General features: G+C 39.6%; 2 protein-coding genes across 12 annotated transcripts; one reads left to right on the top strand and one right to left on the bottom strand.

Annotated features, from left to right (window-relative positions):
* Positions 1 to 7: 7 nt before the first annotated feature.
* LOC121078645 (basic salivary proline-rich protein 2-like) lies at positions 8 to 10814 on the bottom strand. Its single transcript, XM_040575033.1, has 4 exons — positions 10692 to 10814; positions 7091 to 7186; positions 552 to 1935; positions 8 to 84 (listed from the first exon to the last, which is right to left on the bottom strand). Exons 1-4 carry the CDS (start codon positions 10812 to 10814, stop codon positions 8 to 10), a joined length of 1680 nt encoding a protein of 559 aa, XP_040430967.1.
* Positions 514 to 21557, top strand: USP42 (ubiquitin specific peptidase 42). 11 transcript variants are annotated; one of them, XM_040574518.1, is made up of 21 exons: positions 514 to 633; positions 3023 to 3140; positions 4721 to 4958; positions 5688 to 5888; positions 7041 to 7151; positions 7312 to 7414; positions 7575 to 7642; positions 7800 to 7870; positions 8411 to 8493; positions 10656 to 10767; positions 11129 to 11269; positions 11463 to 11563; positions 12024 to 12162; positions 12836 to 13573; positions 13954 to 14042; positions 14676 to 15159; positions 15322 to 16175; positions 16662 to 16954; positions 17497 to 17579; positions 18169 to 18211; positions 19788 to 21555. In XM_040574518.1, the coding sequence occupies exons 3-21, from the start codon at positions 4730 to 4732 to the stop codon at positions 19826 to 19828; spliced, it is 3984 nt and encodes a 1327-aa protein (XP_040430452.1). In that variant the 5' UTR covers positions 514 to 633; positions 3023 to 3140; positions 4721 to 4729; the 3' UTR covers positions 19829 to 21555. The 11 variants fall into 11 exon arrangements, with proteins under 11 accessions (XP_040430452.1, XP_040430454.1, XP_040430453.1 ...); XM_040574520.1 differs by having other exon boundaries at positions 12836 to 13116; positions 13953 to 14042; positions 19788 to 21553; XM_040574519.1 differs by having other exon boundaries at positions 12836 to 13116; positions 13947 to 14042; positions 19788 to 21553.
* The last annotated feature ends 380 nt before the right edge of the window (positions 21558 to 21937 follow it).

Genomic DNA, 21937 nt, shown 5'->3' with positions numbered 1-21937 from the left:
GGCCTTTTTACCCCGAGCCAACGGCGCCTTCCCGGCCGCCTCCGTGTGGGCGGGCCCGGGGGCCGGGCCAGCGGTTTATGGCCGCTCTTTGAGCGTAGAGCAATAAAACGTTAATTGAGGGGGGGCGATAAATCGGAGAGAGGTAAATACAGCCCGGAAGGCAGAGCCGGGCGGGAAGGCTACGGCCGAGGAAGGGGCCGGGCTTTCGGCCCCGCGGGGAGGATCGGGGGGCTCCCCGCCAGCAGCGGGGCCCCTCACCTCCGCGCCGGGCTCGGGCTGCCCGCATCCCCCGGCTCCCCGCCGCCTTCCTCGCCCCCCGAGCCGTGACCGGGGGTCGCCGAGCCCCCTCTAGCGGCTCCCGGCAGCGGCACAGGGGCGGTGCTGGTCCCCGTGTGACCCGGAGGAGCTCGCTTCTCTCTCCCTCTCCTCTCCCCCCCTGCCGCCGCCGCCGCCTCCTTTCCTCCCCCCCGCCCGCTTATTGCCCGGCCGGCGCCGGGCCCCGGATGGAAGAGGCCGGCGGAGGGACGTCATTGTTCCCCGACGGGCCGTACCAGGAGGCGGAGCGGGCCGGGCTGAGGCGGGGGCTGCGGCGAGGGGGACCCGGCAGCGCCGAGTCAAGCGGGGCCGAGCCAGGTAATGGGGCCGGGCCGGGGGGTTGGTGGTGGCGGCGGGGGGGAAGCGGCGGGCCTGGCGGCGGCCTGGCACAGCCCGGCAGCGCCGCGTGCGGCTCCCTGCCCGCAAATCAATGGGCCGGGAGGAGGGGCCGGCCCCGGGAAGAGAAAAAGGAAGGGGAAGGGAAGCGGCCGGCGGGAGCAGCCGGCCCGGCCCGGCCCAGCCCTGCCCAGCCCACCGGGTGCGCTCGGCCGCTGCCCTCCCGGCTGGCGGGCAGCCGGAGGGGGTGGGACCCCCGGGCGGGGCAGGGCGCCGCCCCCAGCGCTCGGCGGGGGGAATCAGCCCCGCTGCCGCCGCCGCCACCTCCGCCCCCACCACCCCCTGGGCCGGCGGGACCGGCCCCTGCCCGGCGGTGCCTAGCCTGCAGTCCCCGCTCCCGCCTCCTCCCTTTCCCTCCTCCTCCTGCCGGCGCGGGGACCCGGCGTTGCTTCCTCTGCGGGCGGGCTGGCTCCCCTTTTCCATCCCCTTCCCACGACTGCCATGCCGTTGTTGCCGGCTGGCCACGGAGTGGGCTCCCCTCGGGGGTCCTGGACTGCCCTCGGGGGTCCCGGCCTCCGCCGAGCCCCGTGCCGCCCTCTCCACCCCGTTGCCATGGCCACTGCCGCTCCGAGGGGCGAACCCTGCCCGGCCGGGCCGGGAGGCGCGGGAAGGGAAAGGGATGGGAGAAGAGAAGGGAACGGAGAAGGGAAAAGACCGGGAGGGCGGGCGCTGAGGCGGCACGCCCCGGCTGGGCAGGGCGCCGCGGGGCTGAGCTGAGGCGCACGGGGCTCGGCGGGGCGGCCCGGGAGGGGAGGAGGACGGCGGGGCGAAGCGGCGGCCCCCTCGGAGCCGTGTCCCCGCCGCCTCGCCCGCATGTCGGGGCTTTTTCATGTCGCGCCCTCGGGCTCTCGCCGCGGGCGAGATGCTGCTCCCCAGCGCGGACATCTTGCGTGCGGGGCCTGCCCGCGGCGGCGGCGTGAGGGAAACCCCAACCCCAAAGCCCTCCCGAAAGGGAGAGCTCGGGGTGAGGGCCGATCCGGCACCGACAGCAAACACACGCCGGAGGAAACGCTCTAGTTCTAGCCGTGAGCACAACGGCGAGGTTAAAAAGGCTTCACGCTGGAGCTCCGAGTTCGGCGGCGTTCCGAGGCCCTCGGGGCGAGTTGTGGAGACGGCCCCGGCTGAGGTGGCGGCTGCTGTCGCTGCTGTCCCCTCTGTCCCCGCTGTCCCCGGCCCCTTGAGACCCCCGGCACCCCCTGTGACAGGATCTGTGGCCCCGGGGAGCTGCCGCCGCCTCCTCGGCGAGCCCAGCAGCAATCCTGCCAGCACAGAATAGCTCAGTAGCTTTCTGTGCATAACCGGCATCCACTTCGGGGTAAAGTGACTATTAATTTCTATTTCCTGGCTTGGTTGCTGGTTTATTCTTTAACGAAACTTCAAGCACCATGACATGTGTGTTTGGGGTGTTTATTTCCTTTTTTTCTAGCTTACAGCAGCTTCAGAGGATGGAACGGCAGTTTGTAACTCACGCGTGGTCTTAATATCTATTCCATAACAGTTTTCTCTTGCTGCTTATTGCTGTTTAGTTCTTCGTGTGTTTTGGTTTTTTACAACTGCTGCTGCAAATGTTTGTTTTGTAATAAGATATGTGCATGACGACTGCTGCCTGGTTAAACTCAGTTTTGTGAATGGGATCTTGTACAAAATCTTAAGCTGTGATTGACTCTCTGCTACGCGGAGGCCAAACGTGTACCTCCTGAGAACCAGGTCATAAGTGATATCGTTTTGTAAAGAGACTGCTGAAAAAATCTGAACAGTGCTGCTGCAGAACTCTGAATGGGGGCATAGCAACTGTCTTAACTGATCTGCAATCTTGAGTTTACTTTTCAGTGGGCAGGAGGAGAGTCTATCAAGGCAAACAGAGAGAGAAATAACACCCGATGCTTATGTCAACATAAATTGTGTTCAGAATTGTGTAGGAACAGCATCAATGTGTATATGGAACATTGGGAGAGGAAACAGTATCAGTATTTATAGTTCTCCTGCTTCCTTGTCAGAGAGATGTTATATCCAAATTAGAAATTGATGTATTTTGAAAAAGTGGTGATCGATCTGACTTATTCTTACTAGTGTTAATATTTGCTGTTGAATAGTACTTAATATCTGGTAATGCATCAATCGTCAAAAATAAATTTAAAAATGTGTAAGGCTTATCTCATTGGTCAATATAAAGCTCAAGTTTGTTTTTTGTTTTTCTTTTTTTTTTTCAGTAATGTTCTTCTGTTTTCCTTCTCACTGCGGTGTTGATTTTGTTTCTTGGCCCTCAAGTATGTTTTCAATGTGTTGTTGAAACATTTTCCCTTTCAATCAGAAAAAAAGGAGATGTCACTGATGTCTGCAATTTGAAGACTGGATCTTGTCTGAAAATCACTGAGCCCAAGAGCTGTCACCTTAGTCTTCCAATAGGACAAGGATGTCTTCATTTCTCAGTTAAATGCATTTTTCAGTTTTGTGTATTATATTCTCAGAAATAGCAAGTGTGTATAGAATGGATTTTAAATTAATTTTAGATTAAAAATGTAAAGGGAAAAAGTTCTAATTATAACCTCTGCACACAATTTGTCAGTTGTGGGACTAGGAGTTTTCTTATTTACTGTGCTTTGTTTAACCTGTCTTAAGTTTAATTGATAGCAAGCAAGTTGTACTATAAATCTGAAAACACTTTATGCTTTGTTCTCTCAGTCATTTCAGTATAACAAACTAGCTTATGTTTTAAACCCTCCATTAGGTTAGTGGTTTCACTAAATGTACCAAGTCTCTGTGTGCTAAAGTAAGACAGTAACAAAAAATTAAGTATAGAAGTTGATCATGTAATTATTCAGCTTCTGACTATGCACTCACAATTACACTAATTTAAAGTGGTATCATCTTGAAACCTAATCAGCATTTTAAAAAGGACTTAATATCAGTTATTGCCTTTTGTCCTGGAAGGCTGAGGGTTTTTTTGTTTTGTTTTACATTCAGCATTTTCTTTTCTAGCTTACATTCCCCTGTTGTTTCACATCAGGAAAATGTGCAACTTTGCAAAGTAGAACTGAAACGGAGGCTTTTTAGTCTAACTTTTCAGTTTATCGTAGGGGTTTTAAATGTGATAGGTGCAAAATACCGTAAGTGCTGTTGCCAAAGTTATATCCAACCAAGTATTTCTTGGAGAACCAGAAGAAGCCCAAGGAGATATACATTTACAAACATCTTTATGCTCTCCTTTCCCTGATTTCTCTGAGATATATCCCATCCTCTGTGTGTTTTGAGGTATGTGGTTCCCAGGAGTGAAAAGGAGGGCCAAACATCTCTCCTCTTGGATCTCAACATGCCAAGGCTTTAATGTACCGCCACTTCTGGCTCCTGTTGGCCTGGAAAAAGCAACCTCATGATGTAGACTGAGGAGCCCTCACAAATTAACTTGCTATCACAAACTGATGCCCAAAAAAAGGTTTATTTAAAAGCTAGGCTTATAGAAGCACAAGAAGCCCCTCATGACTGATGCAGTAGACAGCGAGGTAGAGGGTGAGCCCTGGAAAACAGAATAAAAGTAGCAGCGAAATGTAGGTACTTTTGTGCACATGAAACAGAAAAACGCAGGCAGTAAAGTAAGTGTTCCATTACTAATGCCAGCAATAGATAATTGCAACAATTATCTATTGGATAATAGGTAATATTATCCAAAACTCAGAAAATGCAATAAATAACTGATTCCCCTCAGAGCATGTCATTTACATTTTTATATTAAAAAGACTCCAGAGTTGTAATGGATTAAAATCCTGTGAAAGTGAAAGAAATGACATCAGCCACTAGTTCTGTAGAAGCTAAAAGTAGTATGGATAGAGTTTTGATGGAAATTTTTACTTTGTGTGTTTAGTTTGGGGATTCTCTTTAAACCATTCATACCAGTTATTTAGTTCTTCAGGCTATTTCTTTGAGATTAAGTGACAGGACTTCTACTATTCTTTTCTTCTTGGAATGCTTTTTGATATTCTTACGTCAACCAGAACTTTTGTCTCTGTCACAGATATGAACAATGACCATAGTTAACAAGCCAAAATCTTCAAAGTCTAAAAAATCATCTTCAAGGCGGTCTGGCAAATCCAAGAAACCGCGTACTAAAAAAATGAAGTCACGTACTGCAAACTGGGGCCGGATTCCACCTGCAGAAGATTCTAACCAAGTCTCTGTGGCCCAAGGACGTGGAGGTGCAATTTATTGTAGATCATCTGAAAAATCTAAGCCTTTTGCCCAAAGAGATCTAAGTAAGTGCATGTTTTATCCTGCTTCCATTTTCCGCAAAACAAAAGTAGAAAATGCAGTTCTTACTTATTACACTGATAGAGAATAGGACTACTGTGAATAAAGACTTCAAAAGGGAGTCCTCTAAGGCAACTGAAGTGACTGATGTTATAGAAATTAATTTTGATATATTTACAATTGACAGTGAAATACGGGGAGCTTTTTGTAATACACAGATTCATCCATGTCTATTTTGCAAAGAAAAGTGTTTGATTGTTGCTATTCACAGCTTCCATTATTCACAAGTTTTTGAATGATAACGTTGCTCAGGAAAAGGTCTGATATCTACTGTCTTTGCTAGTTACTTGTTTTTACATTGTCCTTGCATTTATTACCATATAATTTCAAGTATAAGTTTGTGGTTTAAGTTATAATAAGGAAAAAAACTGTAGTTGAGTTAATCGGGTTAAAGATTATAGATGAAAAGGCACTTGGCATTAGTTACTAAAATCAGAATGGCAGTTAGTCTTGCCTTAGAAAAATTAAAATGGTTGAACACACTTTTTTTTTTTTCCAAAACATTGTGTTGACCAGCCAATTTGAATTTGGCGGTATTAAAGCTGTCTGTAATAAGTTTTTCTGTTTTGGATTGTAGCTAGTTCCTCTAGGTGCTCCTGCAGAATAGCATTTTTTAAATACCTTTCTTAGAAACAAACGAACAAAATCTCTTTTTAAATATAACTTTCTTGCAGTCATTAATGATGGAATTGCTCCGCCGCAAAGAATTCTTTTTCCACCTGAGAAGATTTGTATGGATTGGCAACAAACACAAAGTGTTGGAGTTGGACTGTACAATCTTGGCAATACATGTTTTCTTAATTCTACTCTACAATGTTTGACCTACACACCCCCACTTGCCAATTACATGCTTTCTCTTGAGCACAACCAGTCATGTGAGTACTTTCTAACAGTATTTTAAATCTGTTGGATAGCTCTGAAGGTGAAAGAACAGCACTGATTCTGTGAGACAAAATTACTTGTCTGATTTTACCTGTAGAAGCTAGCTTTGAACATTGTATTAGCAGTGGGCTCAGAATAGCATATGGAGTGCATTTAATGCACCATGTTAATAATAAAAAATAAAGGATAATTTCTTGCTTCATGTGAGTAATGAAGTGCATTGGAAAGCAAGGCCTTTAATGAACATTTGGCATTTGGGCTTCCTGCTGGTAGAAAAGCAATAAAATTTAGGATGTTGGCACCACAGATCTTTAGTCTTCAATGCCTAGATTCCATAATGCACTACAATAAATGGTATGTTCGTTGTTGAACAATTTAAAAAAAAAAAAAAAAGTAGAAAGCAATATGAGCTCTTATGAACTTGACTAGAAATTTTAGTGGGACTGTATTAAAATCTAGACTGATCTTGTCCTAAATAAAATATTGTATTTTTTAAACTGTTGAATTTGTGTTCTTTGAATTTCATTGTTATACTTCGGTTTATTTAACCCTAGGATCCTGTTGTCATATCTGTATATGTGTGTTTTTACAAAGGCACCTGTGTGCTTTCTAGCCTGGTATCTTTGTATTGATACCTAGAAATTTAACTGTTTTCTTACTGTATATAGAAATTGTTTCAGTTATGAATCCTGTTGAAAAAAGGAGGGTAGAAGTACTATTACATGCATTAATTTTTCCTTTCTTCCAAAGGACTCGTAGCTCTGTATCATGAGGCTCACCTGACAGCACTGTGCTGAAAATAACACACATTCTCTTAATGCTGTATCATCAATGTCAAATATTCTTTCCTCATATATTTTGCAGCCTGTGGAGTTCACATTCCTGTCAGCCTTTACAAACGTGACTTTGCAGTAGTCTTTTAGATTTCTCATCGGAAAATACATTTGAATACAGGCTTAATGGATATTTTTATTCTGTAAAGTTTTGTGAAATGAAATGTTACAAGACTGTTGGGACACTGGCATCTTGGGAGAATAGTATGTAGCAAGGAAATGGATATTGTATCTATAGTTTAATTTTTCTTTATATGTTAGTAGTTATGTATATTTTGCTAGACTGGGGTGCTTTCTTCTTTCACTCTTCAGGTCGTGAACAAGGTTTTTGCATGATGTGCACAATGGAGACTCACATTAACCAGGCCCTGTGTTGCACTGTTGATGCCATCAAGCCTACACGTGTTATCAATGATCTTAGACGTAAGTGGCTTCAGATGTGTTTCTTTTTCGATATCCTGTAATCTTCAAATAATTATTTGATGTGTATAAATGGTTTTAACACTATAAAGAAGAGAGATTTTAGAAATACGAGAACTATTTCATTTTTAAATGAGGTAAATACTATAATCTTCTTATTTAGGAATAGGAAAACATTTCCGTTTTGGCAGTCAAGAAGACGCACACGAATTCTTGCGCTATACTGTTGATGCTATGCAGAAAGCATGCTTGAATGGAAGCACCAAGTAAGCATAAACAAATTCACTTTTATATGTTCTCTAGCACCTTTTAGTCCTCCATTTACTATCAAAAATGAAAGTCTACATCCTTGGTTTTCATAAAACTCTTTGAAGAGTTAACTCTGTGCCTTAAATCTTCTGAGCTCTGATTATAATTTATTTCCAGATTGGACAGATCTTCTCAAGCTACCACCATCATTCATCAAATATTTGGAGGATTTCTAAGATCAAGAGGTACTTTTAAAAGTATTCCTGTCCTTAGAACTGATCTGTGTCTTTTGTCGATACAGAGAGCAGTCTGTTGTTTGTCTAAAGTAGTATCTATCAACAACTTGAATTTGGATGGTTAGTCTCCTTCACGTATTGTTAAGCATTTATATTTTGCTTCCAGTAAAGTGCTTGAATTGCAAAGCAGTTTCGGATACGTATGAGGCATTTCTTGATATCACTTTGGATATAAAGGTAAGGTGTTTTGTAAGTATAATTCATGATGTTTAAATACATGTATAACTTTCTAAAATAAACTTGTTTATCTTAAAAAACAAACAAACAAACATATAATGTTAAAATATAAGAGCTTGGTCATGGTTAGGAAGTGGATTGGACGTCGTCCTTCTGTAGAATCCATATAAATAGTCTCCACATTTGCATTGGGCTAAAGGTGAAAGAATTTTATATCTACACAAATTATGATACTGTCATATTTCTTTGTTGTTCTACCTCAATATACATCTAATTGTTAGATTGATGGGTTTGATTGTTCCATTACTGATGACAAAGCACACTATAGATGCCATCTACGTTATTGGAAAATTATTTTTTCAAAGTAAAATGACTTCCAAGTGAGGTAAATGCTGAGCATGCTCTTTCTGCCTCCTTTTTCACAGTGCTCGTAGTAGATTGCTTAAGTATGTATTAGTAAGAGTCTCTTATAAACTACTAGTACGTCTTTGGAATTCTGAATTTACAGTGACTTTATGCTCTTCTTTCTTGCTCCTCTAGGCAGTTTCATCTGTTACCAGAGCTCTAGAACTATTTGTGAAACCTGAACAGCTGGATGGAGAGAATTGCTATAAATGTAGCAAGTAAGATTATTACTAATTATGTCTTAATACTAGCTACTAGTTTAATATATTGCATTGACTTAGAGCATAAGTTATCTTTTCATTTAGAAATGAGACACAGCTTCGTTGTTGTTGTTGTTGATGCTTCATTTTGTTTAAACAACTGATGCACTGAAATAATCCCAAACTTGAAAACATTACATTTGTTTTAGAAAGATAAGAAGAGTGGCTATTAGCTATTATTGCACTTTTATTCCTAATATTGTCTGCACCATGGCTTGTCAAGCTTCCTAGGTGTGTAGTTGCATGCTGAAATATTCATATTGCAAGAAGTTAAAAGACGTGCCCAGTAAATAGTGGTGTACTGAAGCAAGGAGCCATGCAGAACGATTTGGAGTGGAAGGCAGCAGCAGGTTCCTGAAGGTCCTAGCGTTCACTGTGAAACAAAGTTAGATTGAGTCTCAGTGAATGCGAGCTGGCTCTGTGATAATTAATGTTAGCAGCCTGTGCTGGCTCACTAAACAGCGTCTTGCACAGCTCTTGAACTGTAAAACCTGTGGACTAATGTCTGAAATGAGCTACCTTAAGGCCTAACGCGTGCTCAGGGAAAGCATATTGAGTTCAGGCGCTCTATATGCTGATCAAATACGTAGAAACATTTTACATATTGAGAAACAATTGAACATTTGTATAAGATGGTTTGGCACAACAAGTTGTTATTCAAACATATACTGAGAAAAGCAAGGAATGCCAGGCTCAGCTCTGTAGGATTCATGCCTGACCCCTCTAAATGAAAAATGCAGTATCCACTTTTTGTTGTTGGAAACTAAGTAAATTAGTATGTTGAATGAAGAGCATTCAATAGGTTATTAACGCAATTTAATCCCAGGTTCATCTTAGCCTGTGGATTCTAGAAAGCCACATGTAGTATATTCAGGATTCTCATAACTTATGTCTGAGGAAGAGAAAAACTGTAATAAGCACCTCACATCTGAATTGCATGGTCCTTCATTAATGTGCTCTTTGAGGTGTGATTGGTTCAGTAACACATAAAGCCAGAATTTTCCGTCTTTTTGTGAGTTTAAAAGGAAAGGCCTTGCACATGTACAGTACTTTTTCCATTGCTGATAAACTATCTTACTACTTTAAGTTTTTCATAATTTACATTTTATTTTCTACCATGAATTCTTCTAATAAAGTGGACTGCCTCTAAACTTTGTATCTAATTACAAGTTTTGTGGAGTTTTATAAAACACTTGGATTTTTGTTTCTTTTGAGGGGGAAGTCTTTCTTGTTCATAGGCATTCTCTATGGGTTTGGAATTCTGTGGCTTGTATTTCGACATCAGAATTCAAAAAGAGATACTTTAATTCTTTCTATTTATTAGCTATCAACAGTATTTTTCTTGATGTAAACTGACCAGTTTCAGTTGTTCTCTGGGCTAGTGGTTAAATTTCACTGCTTACACTGTAGGTCCTACCTTTGAGTGGGCAATATATCAAACTTAATCTAAACTATTTTGTTTCAAAGGATTGCAGATGGTTTCAGTGTCTTTCCAGACAACCTCAGTACGTGAAGACTTATTACTGTTAAACGTTTCCCTCCTGTAGAATGACCATGTGCTTCTGTTGTATTTTTGATGTTGATAGATGATCTATTTTGGAAATTATTTGCAGTTTCTAGTCCTGAGGACCAAGGCTCTCTTGTGGCTCTCTTGTTCCACTTTCAGTATTTGTATTTCACTTGAAAGCTGAAAGAATGTATCCAGGATTTGAGTTCAAATAGCCACTTTTGTATACCAAGAAATGGTACTTTGCCTTACAATCTCGTGATACACTTTTGTGAGAGATTCCTGTTCCCTACACTATGAGTTGTTGGGAAAACTTACCTTTTTGGTGTAACAAAAATATGTGTTCAGACATTTGCTTGGCTATCAAAAGATAATGTTCTAAATCCTTTATTCCTTTATTCTTTGTTCTGTAGAGCTGTCCTCTAATATCCTGCTATCTTCTCTGTATTAACAAACCTGAAATGCAGTGTATGGATTTATGAAAAGAAAAAAACATATTATGCAAGTAAATATCATTCAAATAGCATAAGCATGTGTGAGACATTAAAACTAGTTTGATTTTAGGGCAAAAAAAGAAGATGCTTTTAAACAGTTGTCTCTGCTTGTTTTTAAGGTGTAAAAAGATGGTTCCTGCATCCAAGAGATTTACCATACACCGTTCTTCCAATGTTCTCACAATATCACTGAAAAGATTTGCAAATTTCACAGGTGGAAAGATCAACAAGGTATATTTACCGCTGTAATGCAACTTTATCATCATGTAATGGGGCATCTCCCAAAGCTGAAAGTTGTTAAAATTTTCAGACAATAATTGTAGACTAACAACTATGGCTTATTCTTTCTCTTAATATCAATAAAGTTCCTGCTTGACAAGAAGCATATGCTTTCCTCTGAGAAGGCTAATTCATCTGAAAACAGTTCTCTGCAACTTCTATTATTAAACGTTGTTTATGGGAAGACTTCTTTTTAATGAATCAAGAAACATACTCATATAATTCTAGTCTGTGTGTTTTTGGAAGTGTTTTTCTCAGGCTAGTCCACGAAGTACTCTGGGATAATTTTTATATCTTCTTGATCTCTCTTTAGGAGGTAAAATACCCAGAGTATTTGGACCTTCGAGCCTACATGTCTCAATCAATTGGAGAACCACTCCTCTATGCCTTATATGCGGTGCTGGTGCATAATGGTATCAACTGTCACGCAGGACACTATGTATGCTACATAAAGGTAGATGTCAACATCATTTCTAACAGGGTAAAAGTTGTGCTGGCAAACCAATTAAAATGTTACTAGTAACTAGTGTTTCTAGGGAAAAAGACTTCGTTACATGTTTATTTGATATGTGTGTATTTTGTTCCTATCTGTGATTTCATTTGGAAAACATGCAATCATCTAAAGATATCGTTGTCTTTATTTGCAGGCTGGTAATGGACTTTGGTATCAGATGAATGATGCTAATGTAGTCCGTACTGACATTAAAACAGTTCTTGGTCAGCAAGCTTATTTACTTTTTTATATCAGGTAATAACAAATATTAAAATGTGTTCAGAAGAGTTTTACTTTCCTGTTATTGATATTTTTCTTTTTTGCAAGTGTTTTTCTTTCTATCCTAGGAAAAGATTATTATTTGTATAATTCAGTTCTGTCTAACCTGAAATTCTCTGTGTCATTTATTATCTTTTGTTGCTTGGCCTTAAACTGCAGCACTTGTGTAAATTGCTATATACGTGTTATCTGTAGGTGGCTAATTTAGAGAAGAGAAATTAAGGTCATCTGTGGTGTAAGAATGAGTTATTGCTCTGAAAGTGATAGTCATAGTAGGAAGACTGTTATCTAATTTTCAGTTTGTAGTCCTGGTTAAGTCTTGTGTATAGAACACTTCCATATTGTATGAACTGTTCCTATAAAATTATAGGATGGGATTTAATCCAAGAGTAGGTTGAAAGAAAAACTAAACTAAGATCACTGCTCTTTTCTGAAGGCGCTATGATTTGACACTCGGAGAACGTGCTTTTTACTTACCAGCACCATCTTATCCCCGTTCATTCCTTGGTCAGCGGGGGGCTAATAGTAAGCAGGCTGGATTTATGGGACCACGACTTCCTCCTCATATGATTAAGGTAATTTAGGGAAGTGGGAGGGCAGATAATGGACCAAACTGATAGTGGGTTTGGGGTTTGGTGAGGGGTTTTTTGTTTGTTTTTCAGCATCTTAGTTTTGTTTTCCTTCCCACGCTGCAGCTTTCTTCACAGCCTTCATGCTACAGCCAGTATCATTCAAACAGTGGCTACTGCTGAATTGTGCAGCCGTGCTACTTCATTACTTTATACCTCCAAGACAGCTTTCTAAAGCACAGAGAGCTACGCTCTTTGACAATTTGAGTGTACTAATCCTTGAATCATTTAAAAGAGGACTTTTTTTTTTTCCTATCAGCATCGCATTAGCTAAGACAGTGAAAACAAATTGTCTTATTCGTGAGCACCGGAACAATTATTCCAGGCTTTTCAGTGTATGTTTAAAGGGGAAAATAAATATGTTTGGGAATAGTTTTAGGTAATGTTAAGTTGTTTGGATGGTTTTCAAAAATGATGCTCATTTGATACCAATATGCAGTAAACCAAAAGCAGGAATTAAATACACTTATTGGATTTGCATTTATGTATAAAGGGCAGTGTTTTTTTCTTTTTAGGTGTTAAGACCATTTGTAGAATTAGTAGGAGAATTTCTTGTTTAAAATTTTTATATCTAGTGTTTGCATTAATCCATCGTGCAATTTCTTCTTTATAAATACAGAATTCAAGTCGTTTAAATGGAAATGGATCCTTAAAAGAGGATCCAAATACCATTGGTGTCACCCTAAAAAGGCCATCTTCAGCACCACCAACGGCTTGTGTTCAAAACTGGGCAATTACCAGGCCTTCAATTACTGACCCATCAAAAAAACAGAAGATCACTATCAGTATTCACAATAAATTGCCTGCTCGTCAGACTGTGTCACAGCCTGACTGTCTTAGCAGTGCTGTGGAGGATGAAGATCTCAACAAGGCTGTTCCTTCATCCACAATTACAAATTCCACCGCAGCAGAGTCTACCTCAAATCCATCTACTATGTCAGTTACTACTAATGTTTCCAAACAAGAAGTTTCTGATGAAATTTTCGTGGAGCCAGCAGTGAATGGAAATCCTAAACTCAGCTCTGATAACACAGTCCCTTACGGTGCAGAATCTTCAGGAAAATCTGAGGAGGAGTCGAAGGGCATATTTAAAAGGAATTGCAATGTAATATCCTCTAATGGAATTTTGGTTGGAAAGGTAGTCCGTACATTGCAGAATTCCCATTCTTCCTGTCAGAATGCTGAAGAAGAAAGATCCCAGCACGAGCTGCCAAAAAATGATTCACTAAATGGTGCTATTAGTTTAGTTAATGAATCTAAAGAAAACGGACTGAAACTTGATGATTCCACTTGCCAAGCTGAACCTGTTAAACCTTCTGAGATGTTCTTTTCTAAAACAAATGGATTGCTTGAAACAGTGAGTTATGTTTGCTCCATCTAGGATTTATCACCTATGATGTATTCAGGAGTATTATCATGTTCCTAATTCCTGTGAAATACTGAGAAAACACAGCACAAATTTGATTGTTACACTTTGTGATATTATCCCATTAGAATTTGCAGAGCTGAACTGACATTAGAAATTGTCAACTTAAGGTCAGCTGAGATAAAAATTCATAAGTTTCATAAAGTAGATTTTTGGGGGGTGAGTTGGGGTTATGTTTGAAGTGTAGATAAAGCATATAACTCAGAGTGGTCTTGTTTAGCATTTAATGGAGAAATTCTGACAACGCTAGTCTTCAGTACTACTACAAATAGTATTTTTTCTGTCTGCTGACTTGTGCGTTTTAATTGCAGATGCCTATAGCTATGCCTCCAGTCCCTCAAGAAGTAATGTTAGAATCCCTCACAGACAGCCAGCTGAACAGTTTGTCAGAGGAAATAAGGTAAAATGAGCACAGTCTGATTAAAACAAGAATTTATGGAAGTTCATTGTGGTTTTATCTGTCTACTAATACTATTTAATGGAAGGATTTAAATCAGTAGAATTCCACACTGTATGTCCAGTGTTATGAACAGAACTAATGATCAGCACTGTGCATATTACTCTGATAAAGGTTGGTGCCTCATAGAGAACTTCTGTTTCTTCATAGAATGTTTTTCTATTTTTCTCCATTGTCTGGAGAAACATTGGCTCTTCCCCTCCTTTTTTTTTTTTTTCAGTCATAGGATACGTGAATGTAAATTCTTGGGAGAGAGAGAGAAAAATAAGTTTCAACTGTTGTTTTTTCAGCGATGTGGGGAGAACACATACAGTGGTTTTGCATATTTTGGCTATTATTCAGAGCAGCAGGTGGAGGGAGACACGTGTTTGGTTTTTTACTGCAATGGTTTCAGAAGCAAGAGGGGAAAAAACACTTTCTCTGGGAGCTGAAGAAGGTGTAATAATCACAGGATAGGTTTCTATGTGGAATATCTTCTAGAGTATTCCTGCAGTCGTGAGGTTTTTTTGTTTGTTTGTTTGTTTTGTTTTTTTACTTAACAAGATTTTACTCTTAATGTGTTTTTATTTTGTGCAGTGTCCCGGGACCTCAGAAGTCTACGGAGAATGATGCTCTTATGGAAACTGTAGTGATGGAAGCACTATTGGTCTATGAAGAATCCAGGAAAGTTCCTTCTGACTTCAGCTGTGAGGCTGAGAATCCTTTTATTCAATCAGATTCTGAAACCATTTCTACCAAAGAAGAAGTTGGAAGTATTATAACAAAAGCTGATAATGCACATCCCAGTATCAATGGTCAGCACAAGATTAGGGAAAGATGCTTTGATACTGAAGATGAATTCCTTGAACAGTACCGATCTGAGGACCGTGGAGACAAAGACAAATCAAGAAGATCAAAAGAACCTGAACTCATTTCAAAAGAAAATATTTTGTACATCAAAGACTCTTCTGAGGCTGATGAGAACTTGCAGCAAACTTCCTCTCTAAAGTCTGACAGTGAATGTAGTTCTAAAAATCTTTCCTCCTTAGCTGTTACAGATAAATGCCAAGATACAAAGGACATATCTAATAACTATGTAGAGGTACCACCTGTTAATGACTCGTCTATTACAAAGCTGGATAAAGTTTTGGAAAGCCAATTCTCCAGACCAAATGAAGAATTTGGTGACAGAAAATGGGAAGAAGACGCCATGCACAGGAAAAAAGATAAGAAAAGGATACACGAAACTAAAAAAACTGACAAAGAGCATTACCGAAGAAAGAGGGAACATTCTCCTACTGAAGAGAAGGAGAGTCAAAACAGAAGCGAAACAGATGGCCATTCCAGCAAGAGAAGGTGCTCTCGCAGCGTGGAAGTTGTTAGGCAAAATCGTCATAAGCAGGAGTATTGTGAGGGAAGCAAGTACAGATCTTTCCATAGTGAAAGAAACAGCCCTGATAATGGGAGAAGATCAGTAAAATATTCAAAGTACAGATCTCGAAGCAGAGGAAGATCAGAACAAGATAGGAATAGATATTACCATTCCAAAGGGGAAAGAACTTGGAGCAGAGAAAGATACTATCAAGATGAACCACGGAGATGGGAAAAATGTAGATATTACAATGATTACTATTCATCTCATGCAACAGGAGACAGTAGAGAGAGAAAGTTCTCTCACGGTGATAAAGACTTTGACAAATTGAGTCAAGCTTACAACAGCAGGTCACATAAGGATTATCATTACAAAAGCAGATGGCCTCACAGTTCCCTCTCGAGAGAAGATGATGTACATCACTTTAGCAGCCACAGAGCAGACTTACATCGTTGCTCAGTACCTCAGCAACATTCTGAAAAATATTCTCGTGAAAGACATGCACTTCCACCTGTGTCAGGTCATTTTGAGGACTCTCCCCAGAAAAATGAAAAAGAAAGAAACAGAAAAAGACAATATACTCGTGCAGAAGGTAGTGAAAGTGAAATAGAAAGGAAACGCAGAAAGATAGAAAAGGAGCTTTTAGGTGATGAAAAAATGAAAAAATATAAGAAGTTCAAGAAGAAAAAGAAGTCTAAAGATAAACATCGAGAGAAGGATTACAAGTAAGCAAGGATTCCAGCATAATCAGCAATTTTTTTCCTAATTCTTTTCTGGGTGTTTCTCATGTCTTCCTTTTTTTTTTTCATAGTTTCAAAGTTATTTTGATAGCATAATCTGGCTGGGGATCATGTTATTAGGTTGATCAGTGAAGATAGGAAAGATATTGCTGAATTGTGTTAGAATACTAGATTTGGACCACGTAGTTAGAATCATATCTGCACACCATTCTGGATTAGGTTAAAACATTTTTTTAATTGCACATATTCCAGAGCTAGCCACTGTTAATGATTTGTGTACAAACCAGGACCTATCGTCCTTCAATCTGAGGGCTTAAGTTTGCTGCATCTAAAGTAAGTTACATGTGCACAAAGTACCACAAAATAGCTGACATGCCGCAAATCATCACCTGTGGTAAAATAAATAAAATTTCATATATGCATCAAGTGCCACATCTTTTTTTCTATTTTTAACTTGCATGTTTCCTTCAGACTTTATGATTTGGATTTCTCTGTGCTCCACTTTGACAATGACAATCGCAAGCGTAAGAAAAAGAAGAAAAAGAAGAAACACATCAGGAAACTGAAAGGCTTCTTGGAATACTTAGATCCTCGTTTCCAGAAGAAAACACGGGAGAAGAAGGAAGAATCCCGTCCTCCAGATGGCTCTTTTTGTGAGCAATACAGAAATGAGGGCAGTAAACAACCTTATAAGGAAGGGAAGCCTTCCAGTGCAGGTGAAAGCAAGAAATACAGCTCCATTGCATCCAACGAGTATATTAAAGGTAAGCAGCTGCAGCATGTTTACGGGATTCCTTTTTTATTAATACAGAGAGCGTTTAAAACGGTCTTTAAATGCTTGATGACTGAACAGTCTGCATGGATATTAAAAAAAAAGTTGATAGACTATTTTTTTCCATTTTTGAATGACCACTAGGAAAGAAAGTCTGAAAAAAAGAGGTTAAAAGAGAAATAATTTTAATTTGATTTGATGATTAAGTGGCAAACAAGAGGAAGAGATGCAAGATGCCTTATTAAATTCAGTCCAACTAACTAGGAAAAATAAATTTGGACAGCTGTATCTTGGAAAAGAATATTGTAGGTAGAAAGGAGGTTCAGTAGTCAAGATGGAAGACGATGACATGAGGCTTACAGGCTAGTAATGTAATAGTGAAACACAGTCTTCCTTAAAAAAAAAAAAAAACCTGCCTGCATAATTCATTTGAATAACATACTATGTTCAGCTATTTCATAACATAGAAACAGTGCTGACTGCTTATTCAGAGTAACATAAGTTGGTGATAATACTGAAATATTTTTGTTTCAGATGTAGATCTGCCTTCTCCTAAGCACACTGAATTCACAGTTATTAATCCTCCAGAGGACGCTTTGCAATTTAACACCTGGAGAGTATGTTAAATTCCTGCTATTCTACTTGTGGTTTTTTTTTCCTATTAGTATAGGCTTAAGAATACAGAGAAATGGGCTGATGAAACAATTTTTAGTATAAAAAAGCCATCTTGGTACATCTCCTTACAGAAAACTAAATACAGACTTTAGCTCCCGATTGGCTTCACACTGAACTCTGTGCTGTTCTTGTCATAATCTTGGTCTCTCAGTAGATAATATGGTTTAATTAGCTATAGAATCTTGTGATGAAGAAGATTGCACACTGCAACAAATTCAACATCTAAAATCAAATTTTACATTTTCCATGATTTTTTTCCTGAGCAGAAGTGTGTAGTATTAAATATATATGTATCTGAGATGAAGCCACAGTCCCAGTTAGTCAGATATTTTAATAAGCACGTGCAGTAAGATAAATTGCTGCATCTTTTAGCATTATTTAGTTTAATTGTAGGGTTAGAGACACATTGGTTCAACAGAGCTGTAAAGTTTCTAAAATCTCACTTTGAAAAATACCAGCTAAATTACTGGCAAGACTGCAACCGTTCTTAAAAACAAACAACCCCCCCAATCATCTATTTTCCTCTTACAGATAACTGAAGTAATCCCTGAAGAAGACAGTTCACTATCCAAAGGCAAGTTTTAAACATTTTATACATTTTATACCTAGACATAACTTAACCAGTTAACAGTCAGTGACAAACCTGTTCATTGTTGAAAATGCCATTCTGGCATAGGAAAAAAAGGAATTCATCTTCTTGCTTTACAGCTGAATGCCTTTTATAGAACGTTTGGAGAAGTTAAATCTTCGAAGAGATTTTCAAAAATTCTACCTGGTTTTAATGATGAAGTAAATTGCCATAGTCAGTAGATTCTGGCACTGAAAAGTTTCTTAAAGATAAAGAGGACGTGCAATTGTTGCAAAGCATGTTTGTGTTTTGAGACATGGACGACCAGAAGTTTTAATCTTAAAATACCACGTGGAGGGGAGGCTGGTTGTTCACACACTCTTGCAGACTTTAATACAATCTGTCCTATTATCAAGAACAAAATTAGGGACTGAACTGAGGTCTTTCAAATACCAATGTTGCAAAACCAGACTTTTTATGATATTAATGTCAAAAGAATCCTGATTGTACTAAATTGTAAGTATCTCTTCTAGCTGATAAATCAGGAACAGCACAGAAGAAAATGTATCTGCTCTAATCTCTTTGGGCTTCAATGAATTCTCTGGCCAGCAGATGGCAAACTCGTTTTTCTAAACCAGTCAAAAGTATAGGAAGAAAGTAAATGTCTTGCATACATTCCACAAGTCCGGGGCATTAAGATCACTGGGCTATATAAGTGAAAGCGATGTTTGTTGATAAAAACAATAGTACCCCACTTAGATACGCTGCTTGCAACATAAGCAGGATAGGAGGGCTGTGCAAAGCAATTTTGGTAAATTGAGGAATTCAAGTATTTAATCAAGCCTAAAGATATTAATTAGTTTCATTTTGGGGAAGGTCAGTCTTTCAAAAAAAAGAAAAAATGTCTCTTAAGCAGGATTTTCTGAGTGATGGAATCTAATCTGAAAAAAAGGCCACTTCAACAATTTGGTTTTTTGTTTGTTCGTTTTTTACAGCATTGAACCCCTCAAATAAGCTAGGGACAGACTAGGAACAACTGAGGACTTGTTAGATTGTGCCTTTTCACCTGGACTCATGTTACTTTGAATAAATTAACAAGGATAGCTAGTGATAATTTGTGATATAAGGAAAATCCAGATACGTGAGAGAAAGAGCAGCATTAAAGCAGTTAAATTCCTGCATTCCTAAGTGCTCTCTCTAGCAAGTTTCTGAACGCTTCTGTTCTGTGGCTAGGATTTGGCCAGCTGACCACAAGATCACTAGTAAAACAAGGATGCTGTCCAATCTAACCTTCAAATAAATTTAATTTACCTAAGGTCTACCATTTGCCATTAAAGTAGGTAGCTTTGTCCTAATATTCTGTACAGTTCACCAATTTTAGCGTAGAACTGAAATGCAGCAGCAGTTTAATGGGAGGGCTTTGGAAGCCACCTTCTCCAGTCAGTTCAATCCTGTAGTCACAGAGCAGATCAAGCTGTGTACAGGGTTGTGACTTCTCTCTTTAGAAAGAAAACCACTGAGCCAGACAGTTCCATGTCGAGTAACACACCAGGGAATGACACTTCTTCCTTTTGTCTTTCAGACGCAGAGCTTACTGATGGAAGCCTTCAGTACTCAAACTAAACCTACCATCAAAACCGATGACCTTTTTACCATCCAAACCAACCATTTTACCATCAAAACCCAACAACTTCTTATCGTCAAACCCAACAACTTCAAACTCAACAACTTCTTACCATCAAAAACCCAACAACTTCTTATGACTTCTTACCGTCAAACCCCATGTCTTCTTACTGTCAAAACCAACCTTTTATGGTCAAAACCAACCACCTTTTACCTTCAGAACCGACGACTCAACATTATCAAAACAAACTATCAAAACTTACTTAAAATTTATCAATACCATAAAATTACCATCAAAACAAAACCCAATCATAAGTGGTGCTTCAAACGTCTGTACAGACTTTTACCATGAAAGAACTTTTTTTTAGCTTTTAACTTGAGACTTTCTTTTTTAAAATGTACTTCTAATCCAAAAGGGTGGAAACTTTCTACAACTGCTGAACATTGTACATAACCAAGTAAATATCTCACTGAAAACAATGCCCTGGAATAGAACATCTCAAATGCTGCTTAATTACAGACTCAGGTTGATTGTGTGTTATTCATGTAATGTTACTCCAAGTTAGACATCTGGTGCAAGAACAACCAGGAAAACCACAGAATTATAAAATTTGCAACTGACAGTCTGTATATTTAATTTAAAGACTTATTTAAGATTTCACAAGCTCTCACATAACAGGAGTTTTGCAAGAGCTTCATCTTTTTTGTGACGCCTGACACTAGAAACTAATTTACTTCACATTTTAATTCTATTCGAGATCGGAAGAATGTTCTGGTTTTCAACGCTGTGGAACAATGATCAGAATATGCAGTTCTGAATGTATCTCTCAGACTATTTGTATACTCTTCCATATGTTTTTATTACACTTTTTAATACAGCGTCACTTGTCTTAAGTCTCGGTTGTCTGTTTTGTCCCTCTAAAGTTTCTAGTTACAGACAAATTCATACTGTGATTTTTATTTTTATTATTAAATGCTATCAAACTGTGATGCACTTATTACTCACTGGTCCTGCATCAGGAGATGAGTGGGGAACCTGTATTAAATACAGTTCATCTGAATAATCTGTCTGGTTTATACAAGCTGTGTTGTTCAGAGATGTCTAAAGTTTGATCTTTGTTTTTTTAAAGATAAAAAGCACTTGCCCCACTGTAAATATATAGCATGTAAAATTTATATAGTATATAAATACAGCGAAGTTAAAATGGATTTTTACTTGAGTTTTACTTGAGTTATTTAACATGCAATATGTCATGTGACTTGACAGCTTTCAGAGTGTTGGATAATCAAGAAATCAGATCTTCCTTTCAGTGGTAGGTGAGAAGATGCTGTTGGTATGACCCAGAGAAGACAAGTAACTTGGGACCTCAACTGCCTAGACAAGAATGCAGAAGTCTTTCTCCTTTGAAGTTAACAGCTTCCAAAAGCAGGCAACAGGTTGGAAGCTCGGCAGTAGCTTTCCACTGTGTGTGACACTAAAAAAGGAGCAAGGTTAATGTTTTACTAGATACTTCAATATTTTGGTACATGGAGAACACCATAAAGCCAAACCATAAGTGTACCCTGCATAATGTTCCTATGGCAACAGTTATGTTAAGTTACATAAAGTAACATGACAAAGAAAACACCCACCTGTCCTGTATCTGGCTTTTTTTTTCCTCCTTTGTCCTTTGGCTCCAAGATTTGGTGTCTTGTGTTTTGTCTGATCAATAACTCTGGGCTTAAATGTATAAAAGGAGTTTAAATGTTGACTGCTGTATCTTTTTAGTGCTCTGTCTATTAAGTGCTCTGGCAACAACTACTGCTGGAACTAGCCGTCATACAGGAGTGGGGGAATGCAATGAGAGACGCTTCAGCTTAGCCCTCTGAAGAAGATGGGGCAACTGCAGCGGCGTTGGCTGCTTCTGCCAGGGGGAGGTCTCATTTGTCTCCTTGAGGAGAGGAGTTCGCTTTTTCTCCCACTTACATTTGACTGAAACACAGGGAAATATTTTGTCAGGTCCTTTCACTAATTTAGGGTGGTTCTCAAAGAAAATGGAGATCTCCAGCTCTTACTGGAATTAACGTTTCATAGCTGTAGCATACTTTATTCAATCTATTTTGCAGTGA

This window comes from Cygnus olor, chromosome 15, assembly GCF_009769625.2.
Source record: "Cygnus olor isolate bCygOlo1 chromosome 15, bCygOlo1.pri.v2, whole genome shotgun sequence".
NCBI lineage: Eukaryota > Metazoa > Chordata > Aves > Anseriformes > Anatidae > Cygnus > Cygnus olor.
This window is presented reverse-complemented; position numbering and strand designations above follow the sequence as displayed.